The sequence below is a fragment of the Mirounga angustirostris genome, unplaced genomic scaffold, assembly GCF_029215605.1.
Source record: "Mirounga angustirostris isolate CCGP_5_RB_7025 unplaced genomic scaffold, mMirAng1.0.hap1 SCAF_7, whole genome shotgun sequence".
In the NCBI taxonomy this organism is placed as follows: domain Eukaryota; kingdom Metazoa; phylum Chordata; class Mammalia; order Carnivora; family Phocidae; genus Mirounga; species Mirounga angustirostris.
In genome coordinates this window covers 27,684,955-27,699,806 of record NW_026991715.1, presented here as the reverse complement: position 1 = coordinate 27,699,806, position 14,852 = coordinate 27,684,955, and the positions used below count along the sequence as shown (strand labels likewise).

The following is a 14,852-nucleotide window of genomic DNA, read 5'->3' as shown; positions in this document are numbered from 1 at the left end:
CAGTGCAGGCTGGTAGTCACAGGCGGCCCCCACAGACGTGCGGCCCCCACTGCCCTACGTGGCCCTTTGTTGTGCCTGTTCAAGCCTGCCACACTCAGGCAGCAGCAACCCCTGGTAAAGGTGCCTGGAGCCAAGACACGGCAGATCTGGGGGCCAGCCCTTTCCACACACACGCCCGGGTGCAAGGGGCAAGGTGAGGATGCCTCCCTCCATCCTCCCATATCACCAAGCCGGAGTCCAGCGTGCTTTATAAACTCTCTCAGGGGTCCCCGTGGCCTTTCCTATAATGTGACCTTGCTCACCCCGACCCCATCTCTGATAGTATTTCTCCTCTTCAATTTCAAAAGGCCCCAAACCCCTCTATAAGATAAAGGGGACATGGGGTGCCTGGTGGCTCAATCAGTTGTGTCTGACCCTTGATCTCAGTTCAGGCTTTGATTTTAGTATCCTGAGTTCAAGCCCCTTGTTGGGCTCCACGTGGGGCACGGAGCCTACTCTAAAAAATAAAAATAGGGGCACCTGTGTGGCTCGGGTGGTTAAGCATCCAACTCTTGATTTCAGCTCAGGTCACGATCTCAGGGTTGTGAGATCGAGTCCTCCATCAGGCTCTGCCCTGGGTGTGGAGCCTGCTTAAGATTCTCTCTCTCAAAAAAAATAAAATAAAGGCTGCAAAGTGGGGGAGCATTTTATGTGAATCCACCCGCTGCCCTTATCTCTGGGGATTCTCTGCCCTGAGCTTTCCGCTTTCCGTCCTGCGCTGTTTGTCAATCCCTGCTCACCCTTGGTCAAGCTGACCCCTCCTCTCTCTCTCTCTCTCTCTCCTGCCTTTGCAACCACCACCCACTCATCCTTTGTTTCTCAGCTCCTGGCCCACCCCCTCAGTCCATTCCATAGCTCCGTCCCACCCCACGTCCGTTGTGAATTTTCTGCCCATTTGTAGGGCCCACGAGACTAAGAGCCACATAAAGATAGCTGTGGGCCCTGCTGAGGTTTGCCTCCCCAGGCCAGGGCAGAGTCCCATGGCTGCTCAGGGAATGTGAAGGGGAAAATAAGCCAACGAATGCAGTTCTGACTCCCCACTCAAGTCCTGCAAGCACCGAGTCCCCTCGGATGGTTGCCATGGCTCCCAGGGAACACCCTCCAGTGGCCACTGCTGGCCATTCCTGAGAGGTGGGCCCGATCGTAGTGATGCCAGACTGTCAGGGGCCACTTATTTTGTAAACTCAAACTAACAGGAAGCAATTTCATTAGCAGATAGTGCTGCTTGATGAGTTCATTCCCATTCAGGGCTTATTTTTAAAATGTCCTTAAAAGGGCGCCTGGGTGGCTCAGATGGTTAAGCGTCTGCCTTCGGCTCAGGTCATGATCCCAGGGTCCTGGGATAGAGTCCCGCATCGGGCTCCCTGCTGGGCGGGAAGCCTCCTTCTCCCTCTGCCTCTGCCTCTCTCTCTCTCTCTGACTCTCATGAATAAATAAATAAAACATTAAAAAAAATAAAATAAAATGTCCTTAAAAGCTGTGCAGAGTGGGGGCTAAAGAGCTGAGTCTGATATAATGGAAATTGAAAAATAAATAAAATAAAATGTCCTTAAAAGCTGTGCAGAGTGGGGGCTAAAGAGCTGAGTCTGATATAATGGAAATTGCGAGACACGATGTCTCACCTGGGAAGAGCCATACACCAAAGCCTTTCCCATTACCTGTGAGGCCCTCTCCCACTCACAGAGCTCCCCTCCAATGTGAAGAGGGGGTGGACAGGCTGTGCATACATGAAGCTGGGCTTTAGACACTGAGGGCCCAGTTAGAGAAGGGAACACAACTCAGCAAATGCTTCTCCACCCTGGAGAAGCTCTCAGACTGGCCAGGGCAGAGACACATGCAGAGAAGAAACCACAGACCTACCTACTCCATGAGCCAAGGCAGTGGGATGCACCAAGGAGATGAGCCAAAGACCAGTCTCCCGGAGAAGGGAGGCGACACACAGAAGCGATCCTAAGTCAGGGCAAATCATTAGCCCAAATCACCCCTAGGGTCAGTGTAAACCGGATGTAATATTCAAAGAGACACAAAATCCTGCCGTCAGAAGTAGTTTAAGAAATTTCAACTCTGACTTGGCATTTCTTAAGGAAGACTTTGCATTTTCCTCTCTTACCACGCCCCCGCTACTGTATCTGAATCTCTCCCTTTCCCCCTCCTGCCCACACAGCCTTCACCCCCAGCTGTTTATTTCGTCAATCAACTTCATTGATTTCCCGTTTATGCATCTCCCAAGGTTCCCCTTCCTCGGAACAAAGCATCTGCATCACCTGGGAACTGTTAGAAATGCAAATGCGCAGACCCCGGTGCAGATTCGCTAGATCCCAACGACCTGTATTTCACAAGCTGCCCAGGGGATTCAGAGGCACTTTTGAGCCACTGCGTTACCTTAAAGGGGAGCCCAGCAGCTGATCCACAGCAAGGGTCCTCCCCACCCTCCCTCCCCTGCCCCTTCTGCAGTCTCTTGCACCCATTCTCCTGATGAGGTATTAGAGAAATCTGGAAAATGAGCTGGCCAAGACTCGAACTCGTAGAGGCTGGGCAGTGACAGGAGACAATCCTCTTTAAAGGGAAGGAGGTGGAGGAAAATGCCTGGGGACACTCATACCGCAGGGAAGCTCGTGCCTTCCCTACCACTCAGAAGGGGGATCTCTGCCACGAGGCAAGGAAAGGAGACTGAGTTAGGTGTCCCGGGGCTCACCTTTGGTCCCGTGGTTCTGCAGCTGCTGTTCGCCCCTCTGCAGCAGACGCCCAGGATTCAGATAATCATGCAGCTGCTTCCTGGAGATCTGAGCCCACAGCTGGGGACTCCTGCACCGCCCGCCCCCCCACAGAAGTCTGCATCACTCCGTTCTGGGGTCACACACAGTCAGGAGGAGCAGCTCAAGGCAAAAGGAATGGTGGGACCTCTGGCTCTAGGTAGGAAGGATTCATGCGTCACTGCAGGGACTGGGAGAGACGCTCCCCCCCACAGAGGCTAGAAGCCACGCCCCCAGGTGGAGGTCAGTGCCTCTCTCCCCTTTGGCCACCCTTCAGCATTGCTCCTCAGGAGCCTGGGTTCCTGGCAGGTAAGCAAAGACAAGAAAGAAGGTTCCCTGGGACTGCTTATTCTTTGCACTGCCCGAAGGCAAATTACATGACTGGTGTTCACAATACTTTTATCCCTCTTGTTTGTCATGAATGTCTTCCACACCCATCATCTCTGGGGTGGAGGGGACTGGTGTGATCCCAATTTTACAGATGAAGAAACTGAGGCTCCCAGAGTTTTCGTCTTTCGGAGTGAGAATGCAGTGCATGATGGGCACCACCGGCGAGCTTGTTAGAAGTCCCACTCCAGCCTCCTGAATCAGAATCTGCCTGGAGATCCCCAGCTGAGTGTGAGAAGCACAGGACTGGCTAATTCCCGGAGATCTGGGGCCAGTCCCACATTCTGGAATTAGCGAGGCCACACGTGGGGGTGGTCAGAACCTAGGGGGTTACTAGCAAAAGCCGGTAAAAGAGCCCCTGTTTTCCAGCCGGGGCGGGGGGGGGGGGGGGCCTCTGTGAAACCACACCTGTTCTTTTTTTATTATGTTATGTTAATCCCCATACATTACATCATTAGTTTTAGATGTAGTGTTCCATGATTCATTGTTTGTGTATAACACCCAGTGCTCCATGCAGTATGTGCCCTCTTTAATACCCATCACCGGGCTAACCAATCCCCCCACCCGCCTCCCCTCTAAAACCCTGTTTGTTTCTCAGGTCCATAGTCTCTCATGGTTCATCTCTCCCTCCGATCTCCCCCCCCTTCATTTTTCCCTTCCTTCTCCTAATGTCCTCCATGCTATGCCTTATGTTCCACAAATAAGTGAAACCATAATTGAATTTCTCTGCTTGCCTTATTTCACTTAGCATAATCTCCTCCAGGCCCATCCATGTTGATGTAAAAGTTGGGGATTCATCCTTTCTGATGGCTGAGTAATATTCCATTGTATATATGGACCACATCTTCTTTATCCATTCATCTGTTGAAGGGCAGCTCGGCTCTTTTCAGTTTGGCTATTGTGGACATCGCTGCTATGAACATTGGGGTGCATATGGCCCTTCTTTTCACTACAACTGTCTTTGGGGTAAATACCCAGTAGTGCAATTGCTGGGTCATAGGGTGGCTCTATTTTTAAATTTTGGGGGAACCTCCACACTGTTTTCCAAAGTGGCTGTACCAACTTGCATTCCCACCCACAGTGTAAGAGGGTTCCCCTTTCTCCACAACCTCTCCAACATTTGTTGTTTCTTTCCCTGTCCATTTTTGCCATTCTAACTGGTGTAAGGCGGTATCTCAGTGTGAAACCACACCTATTCTGCTTCTGGCTATCCTGAAGGAGGGCTAATGGCCGACTGCATTCTCCAAACTCCGGACCGAAGGCTTGAAGGAGTGTGACCCAAGGCAATGGCAGAGCGATGCTGCCCTCCTGTGGCAGCCTCCGTGCGGCAGCTCATCCGCAGCCCAGTCAGAAGGGGCTGCGGGAGGGCGGGCAGATTCTCACCCAGCCAGCGCTGCGGCAAACAAGGCCATATTCTTAGCAACTCATTTTTGGAGGGCAGAAGCCCCACATTCTAGGCAAACAGCGTTCCGGGAGACTAACGTTCGTCCTAACAGCTGGAATGGGGATTCCCCGCTCTGCCATCCACCTGCTCTGAGCGCTTCACCCGCTTAGGGCCCTTCCTCATCCACAGAGCGCAGGCTTGGGCTTGGGATCTGATGTGAAGTAGAGTTCTAATGTTTTGGGGTTGTTATTCATTGAAAAGAACGCCCTTGCGTATTCAGGCATTCCCTGAGCGCCTTCGGCATTTGCGGGCTTCATGCTGCCTGAGGGGCCCGTTTCGAGCTAGGCAGAGTCCACCACCCTTCGGGTGGAGGAGGTAGAATTGACAAGGACAGGACGAGTCAGAGGAGTGGCCCCGGCCCAGCCTGCGGCTGCCCTTACCACTGCAGGGGCCTGAGTCCGATCCCACACAGCTCTCCTTGTCCTCACAGCAATCTCCCCTGAGTCCTAATAGTCTCCCCACTCGTGCTGCTCATCCTCAGAAATGCTTCGCTGGGATTTACATCTTGCAAGCTGAGCCATTGAGATGGTTTTCCATGTGTTTCCAGTTTTCTCTTCCCCAAACATTAGCCAAGTGTTAACTGATGAGACCAGTATATTTAAAAGTTTTAAGTGCAAGTAGAAAAAAACAATGTGGTGGGTAAGGGCCTGCTAACTTGAGGTTAAGAAAAGTGAAGTACTCTCTCTCCCTCCATGGATCCAGGACTCCAAATCCAACAGTCCTGGCCTGCAAAGGAAATACATTCAGACACAACCAGTGAAAAAGCCCAAACACAACTCTATTTGTTTTTTTTTTTTTTTTTCTGCTTGTTGAGCTTGATTCTGGGAAATCGCACTGAGGAGTTAGAAGTATGTATCACCCCCATTCTCCCTCTATCCTGAGAGCAGGTGCCAAAAGTGGAGTGACAGTCAGGATTAGCTTGGCACTTATGCTCATGGCTATTGGACAAATCTGGAAAGCAGTCTGTGCCTTGCCAACTCCTCTGAGGGGCTTCCCTTCCCTGAACCCTCAGAAACTTACTCTATCCTCTCTGCTCCTGAAGTGTTGCTCCTACCACAGCATGGCCGCGTGTCCCTTTTGCCTCCTGGCCTGCAGAAGTCGCCTCCTTCATTTCTCCACCCACGACAGCTACTCCAAATAGCGGTATCCGGCTCACAGAGGACGGGGGCCCTGAGGGTCATGTCCCAGGCTGCTCCAGCCAGACGCAAGGGAGCAACACACAGGGAAGGAAGACACTGCCAACTCCAAGGCAGCATGGGCCACAGGTAAGTGGTGGAAAGAAGCCCCATTTGCACACAGAACCTTGGACCCAGGTTGCTGCCCAATCTCCCTTCTCCCCAAGCTGATCTGTCATTCCAACTGGGCCACGCTTCTTGACCAAGAAGCTCCACCTGCAGCTTCACTGCGAGCCTCTGAGGCCCGGCGCCCACACTCTGAGAGCACCCCACAGCCACTGCCACCTGTCCCTTCCTACGCTCCCCTGCTCCCTAACCTGCCTCACGCAGGATCGCTCCTCTCCAGCAGCTCATTTCCTCCAGAGCTTCCACACTTGCTCTTCCGGACACATCCCAACTCAAGCCTTCAGTCCCTAAACCGGGAAGGCACCCCAACCCCCAAAGCTTCCTTCCAGAACCGCTGTAGCTTTGGGATCTCTCAACTCCATCTTGAATGACTTCCTAATCCTTCCCTCGCCGGACGCACACCAGCCTCACACCGGCTTGTCCACGGACTCCTACAGACTTGAGGGTCTACTCCTCTCACGTCTGCTGCTCCACGTGCAAAAGCTGGGGACCATTCTTTTAAAAAACTTTTTCAACATTACAAAATTCCAAAATGCTTATTACGGAAATCTTAGAAAATATCAACAAGCAAACATGGACAAACAGCAGTCACCCACAATTCTCCCTTGGAAGGAAACCACTTCATTCTGAAACACCCATCTGGTTTTGGTTTTTATGCAAACAGAGTCCATGTTCCTTCCAAACATGGGAAGCTGTGTGCATCTTGTTCTTAACCTACATTTCTCACATAAAAATACAATATTCTTGCTGTTAAAGCCACTTTAAAAAAAATGATTGAAATACATCAAGTGCACAGAAGCGTATCAAGAGTCAGATCAACCAAACCTCATCGAGCCCTTGAAGCCTGCATTGCATGGCTGTGTCATTATGCCGCGGCTTAACTACATGCCCGGCTTCGAGCAGCAAAGTTTGTGTGGGTTTTTTTTTAAGATTTATTTATTTGACAGAGAGAGCGAGCACCAGCAGGCGAAGTGGCAGGCAGAAGCAGGCCCCCTGCTGAGCAGGGAGCCCGACATGGAGCTTGATCCCAGGACCCTGAGATCATGACCTGAGCAGCAGATGCTTAACCGACTGAGCCACCCAAGCACCCAGCAGAGTTGTTTTCAAATCTTTCCTGTTCCTTCAGTACCAGGACCTACCATTTCCCCCTTTGTTTGGCTCATTCCCTTAAACATGGATTATTTTTAATGTCCTGTTACCTCTCCAACTTCTCCCAGGCCCAACTCATTCTACACACATCACATGGGCATCCCTAAAACACCGTCACCCTCAGGCTAAAAGATCTGTGGCCCCCAGTGCTCCACACCAGAGCTCAAATGTCTCAGCTCCTCCACTTCCACCAACAGCTCTAGAAACACTTCAGATGCTTGGGAAAAAAAAAAAAAAATTCTCAAAGGCCACTAGTCTAATGCCTCTCCGTGAATGCTCACCACCACCGAGCTCTGAAGCTCTTCACACAAGCTGAAGCTGCCACACTGCAAAACCTTCACACCAGCCTGGGCTTCACCTCCAACACCTTCTTCCTCAGTGACATGCAGGGCACGGGCTCCTCTCCCTCAGTAAATAGGACTGTTACTCTCTTTCCACATGATCCCAACACCTCTGTCGCCCTGGATGACCGCTAGCTGGTCCCAGGCTTCCCACTGAATTTACCCCATCCCACTCCTTTCCCAAGGTCAGAAACCCACGAGTATGCCCACCTTGCTGCAGACACACTCGCTGAAGGCTGCTGACACAAGCCCTACTGTTGGCCCTGGCAGGTCAGCTCCTCCTAACACAAAGCACTGGGACTGGTAAGTGGCAGGACTCTAGGGATTAAGGCCCTACACCCTTCCCCATGTAGGCCCCAGGCCTTATAGTTAGGTCTCTTCGATGGATTCGACCCCTTTCAACCCTCATTACTACCCCACATTCACACCCACACCCCCACACCCACACACACACCACATCCAGTGGTGGCCAAGTGTTACTAGCACACTCCAGGCCATGGCATTCTTCCAAGGAGCAGGCATCAATCCTGGCACTGGTCCTCAGTGGGGCCGTAACCACCTTCGGCTATTGTCAAAACCCTCAAAAGGACAGACAACACAAGAGATGGATTTCTACATACCAGAGAACTGGGCCAACATTCAACGTGGGAGAATTTTGAGTACAGAAAAAGAGCAACTTCTTGCCACCTGTTAACAAGTGGAATTTAGTTAAGAGGACTCCTACCTCTGGAGTTTCCGCTGAACGAACACACACGTGCACACGCGCACGCGCGCACACACACACACACACACACACCCTTCATTAGAAAATTAAGGAAACCATTCCTGAGTGTAAGACAGGTTTCTTTTATTAATTTTTCCTAAACTTGTCTGTTTATTTAATGTTTCTCTTAGTGTAAGAATGTGACCTGGAGCTTTAACAAACCAATTTGGATAATGCAACCTGGATAAATTCTTGTCTGCAAACAAGTCGTCAATTATCACACACTCTCTGGCCTGGCCTCCAAGTAAATCCAATTGGTTTTAAAGCCTGTCTAAACAGAGAGCAAGCAGACCACATCATCTTATTTCTAGTTTAAACTTTAAACTTCAATTTCACCCCCATCCCAACACCCACACCCTCCCCCACACAAAAAGTTTTCTTAGAAGAAATGGCCATTGCGGACTGAGTCAGTTGCATAAGGATTGGCTTAATCCTGCAGCCAGCACACCAAAGCAGCTCTTGGCCTCACTGCAGGCCAGCTGGAACTCAAAGCATGACAGGTACAGAATGGATGGACACTCTAAGGACAGGGCCAAGTCCTGGTGCTAGAAGGCTTCCATGCGAGCTTACACACCAACATAAATACACTTCCACCTTCCTCCTCTAAGCAGGCTTTCTCTACCGCACTTCAGAACTTGGTAACACTCTAAAATTTTTTAGTGCAGAGAGGGACAGAAACTTACTCTAAATAAGCAAAGATCATGTTATTTCTAAGGTAGGCCAAAATTAAGAGAGGTACTCTGTTACACAGGTAACAATTATTACAAAGATCTAAAATGTAACCAACAAAGCTTGTAACAGTTTCTAAGGCAGATACCAGCTATGGCCTCTAATACAGGCTTCCCTTGGAGTTTCCAAAATGCTTCCCTCCTATCAACACTGCCATAAAGGGCAGTCCCAGGGAATGCTTTGGTGCACCTGACATTGGCCACACAATAAGAATGCGGTGTTGCTCAAGTCAGACACCATGCTTCTTTAACACTAATTTCAGATCATCCAGTACAGTCCAGTGTATCTTAGGGTTTGGTGTTTTTTTCTTTTGTATGATCTGTCAGCTGTTTAACATATAAATTGGCAGGTTCATGGCAGATATTAACACAACATACAATTGACTGTGAACGAGCTAAAAAGAACTTTTAACTCTTGTCTTAAGACTTCAAGCTATACCTCAAATTTACACACAACATCTCTCACCTGAATGAGCAGGCCAGGATACAAGTCTTTACACCATAATTAACAAGAATCAGTTCCTCAGCTCAATTTACCATGCCTACATCCAACAATACATCTATCCAATTCTAACTCTGCAAAGAGAAAATTATTTAGACTTGATGTTTGGGGTATTTGTGAATGCATTTTCAGGAACATACTTTCTCAGGAAGAGCTTCCAGGTCCAAAATCCTCAGTTGCCAACTCGCTGCAGGTGAAGGGGTCTGTTTTCCCAAGAGCAGCACTCGGGCATTTGTAAGAGGAGCTCCTTCCCTGGAGCAGGGGGCGGGAGGGGCGGGAGGGGCGGGAGTCTAAGTGGAGCGGAAGTGCAGCGTGAAGGAGCTCAGCGCACGCCCCTCACATTCTGCTATGTTCATCCAGGCCATGCCATGCTCTAGTCCCCAGAAAGCGGGGACCCCAGCCCCATCCCCACACCAGGTGGGGAGCCTTCGTGGCAATCTCCACAACAGATTTCTGAAGCACAATTTCCAGAGTTCCTGCCACACAGGTCACAATGAAAAGTCTGCTTGACAGCTAGTTAGAGCCTTTGCTTATAGCTCAAGCTTTCCAAAACAAACTTATCCTTGTGTAAGCATATTAAACATAAAAGGAGTGAAGCAGAAGCTCGGTAAGTAAGACTAACTGGGCTTCTAAATAGTACCATTATGAAAAAGATACAATGCACTTAATTTCTGTATCTAACTATTTAGAAGTCAAAATGCTCCATACATTACCTATATCCCCTCCCACGAAATCCCCTAAAAACTGACTAAGAAATCTCCAGTATTTGATTGCTCTAGTTGGTATTTAGAACAAAGCTGACAACTTAAAGCTTTATAATAGTCTGTTTTAATATAAACAATTGTTGGAATCAATCAATGTCCATTTCAGGAAGCTTCTTGTCTGAATCCGAAGGCACAGCTGTGTCTGCACCCTGCTCGGCAGCCTGAGGGCCTGGGCTGTCTCCTTGTCCATCCACTGGTCCATTCTGCTCTGCATTTTTTTGCTCCTCTTTCGGAGGTTCCACTTTGGGTTTGGGCTTTGAAACTATAGGGCTACAGAAACTCATCAGCTCCTAGAACAGCAGAGGAGAGAAAACTGTGGGTTCTTAAAAATAGTAAATTTTACATGACATTCTCAACTTAAACCCAAGTCCACCCCCTCCCAACCAGAAGCCAGAAACTAAGATGCACTAATGAAGTTCCCTCCTAAGTGTCACTTTAAGGACCATTAATAATAAATAACAAGGCTGACAAGAAAAGACTATTAAATATTCAAAGCCATAAATTACCTTAATTTTAGCTTCAATCTCTTTTGCCTTGACAACTGGATCCATGGTCAGACTCTGCTTGTTCTGAAGATTCAGTTTGTTATTCATCCACTCCATGGCCTCATTCGTGCTTTTTTCCACCTTCATCATGTCAGCAGCATCCAAATGGTCATACTGGTCCTCCTGCAACCAGATGACAACCAGGCAAGTGTCAAAGGATGATACTCTCCCCACCCAAATATTATCTACTTGTTCGCCGTCTTTCAAAAACGTATATAGTCTTTCCAAAAATGAAGCACATTCAGCCTCACCATCCAAATGGACATTCAATTCCTTTTTAAAAGAATTCAATTAAGAGAAAGCAACCCCAGTTTTTAAAACACTCAGGAAATAGACTTAAGGGCCAAAAACATACACAAGGGTAGCAATTGAAAGACTTCAATGTATAAAAAGCGCATGCCTGACAATCTTATGAAGGTAATTTCACAAACATGACATTACAGGTCACAAGATGTGAGAGCAGAGGTTTAGGCATGCTAGTTAGGAAGCAAAACAATAATGAATACAATTTTTTAAAGGAGACCTTTTAGAAACAAAATTTTTTCAGAATTAAACAAGCCAAATTTACCACTCAAAAGTTTCTTACAGTGACTATCCATCAAGAACCTGGAGTAGAGTGGAGTGGTTAGGAACCCAAAATTTGTGGAGTCAGACCTCAGGCCAAACCCCACTTCTCAACAGTAAGCTTGGGTGTTACTTAAGGACAGTGAGGCTTAAGGAAGTTAGGAGGTACCTGTAATACTACTGACGTGACCACCTACCTCACTGGGGTACTCCTAAGGATTTAATGAAATAATGTATTTATGGAATGTATATCACAAGTGCTCAAAAAATTGTTAAGTAGTTTACTGTTCAGAGAGTCCTGCATCTGCATACCAAACCAAACCATGTGCCTAATGGTTCTCAGAAAAGACCAGGATAGAGCAGGTTAAGTCACTGATGAAGCATTTGACAGCAAGAAAAGGAAATCGAATATTGCTCACTTCCAAATTCTACCTATTAAAGAGTTCTTACTAAGTCTATAAAATATTATACACACTACACTAACATCCAAAAAGAAGTATTTAATATTTAACAATAGTTTAAAAAAGGCAAAAAAATCGCTATGTAAATGCCTCAAAACTTTCCCAAAGTAACAGTAGGATAAGAAAAAAACAGATACCTTGTTTTTGAAAGAGCTGATTACTTTCATATACTGTTGGATTTGTTTCCCTAGTTCTTCAAATAATTTTGGTCTTTCTTCAGATTCCTGGAATCGCATCTTAATAGGTTGACCTAGATTCTTAACGTAAGAAAGAATGTTTAAACTATCAGAGAAGTATTGTTTCTACAATTACTGAGATCTACCACGGATTAAAGTACATTTCATCTCCATGCGCTTGATGTAAAAAGCTCAATATTGCTCCCCATTCCACTGAAATCCATCCTTAGGCTAGATAAGACAATATACCTCTATACCGTTCCATGTGGAGCCACTTCAACTTGTCACTGGAGTCCTAATTCTCAAAACAGAGTGGGGAGACAACCCTAAAGGAGGTGTCTCCTGATAGTGATACACCATCCTTATAAGAAGCATACCTGCCAAAATATTTTTTTGAAAATGAAATCTGATGAAGCCTCTAGTTCTAACCATCAATTTATCCGATGGTGATAAATAACATAGAAGTGAATTAGAAAATAACAGCACAGAAATGAAAACCAGCAAAATCCAGACGGGGTGAAAATCTGACCTAGGACATCTGATCTTTTTAAATAAATGAATATGGGGGCAGAAATGATGGAAGAACTACACAGATTTAAGAGACAAAGCATAAAATATATGGTCCTTAGGGGGATTCAGAGTCAAACAAACTAAAAACTGATTTATAAAACAACTAGAACTTGAAAACTGAATACATGGTGACATTAAACATGATATTAAGGAATCTTTTTAAATGTGATAATAATATAGCTTAAAGTTATATTTTCCTTTAAATACATACTGAAGTATTTTCAGAATAAATATAACATGACGGACTTTCTTCAAATAAATGGGAGTGGGAGGGAGCAGAAACGGAACAAAACTGACCATAAGCTGACAACCATTAAAGCTATTGTTGTACTTTAATGTGTTTGATATCTCCCATAATAAAAAGTAAAGCAAAAGACTCCATCGGAGAGATCTCACTGGAAGCTCTTGTTATCCTTCCACAATGACAGGAAAACTGCAGGCACTGTCCTTGAGCAATTCCATTTCAGAGGTTAATCACAATGGCCCAGTTTAACAAGAAAGGTAAGTAACCCACAGAAATGTGACACGTTCTTCCCGTGCATTTGAATCCTTTTGCAAACAAAGGCCTCAACCTTAGATCATTTTTTGTATTTTTTTAATAAAGTTTTATTCAAATACAATCACTTCATTTACAGTCCTTAACTCAGAGGAAAGGCATGACGCTGGACATGCACTAAAACACTCAAGTGTACCAGGAATGAACCAGAAACCTTTAGATCTTCAGCCTAACAACTCTCCCAACTGAGCTATTTCAGCACCCTCATTTTTTTGTACTTTTAACCCTACGGTTTAATGACCAGATTCTTTAAATACAAAACATACTTTGCTTTACCGAAAATCAAAATTATATGAACAACCCTGCCTCAACTGCACTACAGGTGCCTTCAGGACAGGGCAACATCTTTCTATTCTTTCAATCGCCACATCCAGGATGCAACCTCCTTCAGGAAAACATTTTAAGTCCAAACTGAATTTTCAGAAAAATAATTTTGTGCCATGGCTGCAAACAGGAGCCTCCCTGGTAGTGTATGCAGCCTGTTGATTGTATGGGTTGTCCTAAGGGACCTTGGAGACAGCCCTTTCCAGTGGACATTGAGGTCTGACCTCATGCTATCTCCAATCTAGGTTGCAGACAGGTATGCGGGGTACTTTTGGAAAGCCCCAGGGCACAACAGCCAGGGTCCACATTGGCCAAGTCATCATGTCCATCCGTACCAAGCTGCAGAACAAGGAGCATGTGACTGAGGCCCTATGCAGGGCCAAGTTCAAGTTCCCTGGCTGCCAGAAGATCCACATCTCCAAGAAGTGGGGCTTTACTAAGTTTAATGCGGATGAATTTGAAGACATGGTGGCTGAAAAGCAGCTTATCCCAGATGGCTGTGGGGTCAAATACATCCCTAATCGTGGCCCCTTGGACAAATGGAGGGCTCTGCACTCATGAGAACCTCGGCACTGCCCCCTCCCTGTTCATGCCCACCAATAAATCCTACCTCGTGTCCAAAAAAAAAAAAAAGAAAGAAAAAGAATTTTGTTATTTTGTAGGGTTCTAAAAACAAGAAAATGACAGTAAGTGATAAAGGGTATAGTTTTTCAATCACTTTCAGCCTGTCTTCATTACTTGATATGAAAATTCCTCCCAATTTTGAGATAAATCCTTGGAAATTACAGCATGGGTTCAGGTTTCAGAACACTTCTGCTTTCAAGAATCTTTTTTTTTTTTTAAACAGTCAAAAGGAAATGCTTTCCATCCTCCTGCTTTATTTAAGTAAACTCTAGGCCCAACATGAGGCTTGAACTCACGAATGTAACATCAAGAGTCATGTGCTCCACCAACCAAGCCAGCCAGGCACGCCAAGAATCACTTACTTTTAATTCCGCCAATTTATCGACATAAACTTGCTTTGGCTGGTCTTCTCCATCCTCATATAACCAATTTTCAGTATCTTCTAGTTTCAAGGTAAAACTGTTACGATCCTAAATATGAAGAAAAGATATGATTAGGTCAGTCAAAAATCAGCTGATTGACCAGCAAAGTCAATAGGCAAAGGCTGCAGTATCTGAATTTGCTTTAAAATACAGAGGGGACGGGACAGACGAGGGACACAGACAAGAATGGCAATGTCATTTTGCTTGATATCTACAGACAGTTTTATTATTCTCTCTGCTGCAGGGGATAGGTTTAAAATTTGGGATAATTTGGTTATTTGAAAATTTCAGAAATAAAAACTGCATTTAAAAATATGTAAGCTAGGGGAGCATGGGTGGTCAGTCAGTTAAGCATCTGCCTTCGGCTCAGGGCATGATCCCAGGGTCCTGGGATGGAGCCCCATATCGGGCTCCCTGCTGAGCAGGGAGCCTGCTTCTC

The 14,852-nt window shown here is 46.5% G+C and overlaps 1 protein-coding gene and 1 non-coding gene across 2 annotated transcripts in view; one reads left to right on the top strand and one right to left on the bottom strand.

The window, feature by feature from the left end:
• Window positions 1–10,216: 10,216 nt before the first annotated feature.
• HSPA4 (heat shock protein family A (Hsp70) member 4) overlaps window positions 10,217–14,852 on the bottom strand; it is a 47,323-nt gene continuing 42,687 nt past the window's right edge. Inside the window, exons 16-19 of the mRNA XM_045892588.3 lie at window positions 14,354–14,461; window positions 11,879–11,998; window positions 10,678–10,839; window positions 10,217–10,461 (exon numbers count right to left, since the gene is read on the bottom strand). Coding sequence (XP_045748544.2) covers window positions 10,258–10,461; window positions 10,678–10,839; window positions 11,879–11,998; window positions 14,354–14,461 — 594 coding nt within the window. The 3' untranslated portion in view covers window positions 10,217–10,257. The remainder of the gene's footprint in view (window positions 10,462–10,677; window positions 10,840–11,878; window positions 11,999–14,353; window positions 14,462–14,852) is intronic.
• On the top strand, window positions 13,433–13,565 carry LOC123836718 (small nucleolar RNA SNORA70). The gene has a single exon (XR_006789043.1). It is a non-coding gene; the product is annotated as a small nucleolar RNA SNORA70 (small nucleolar RNA).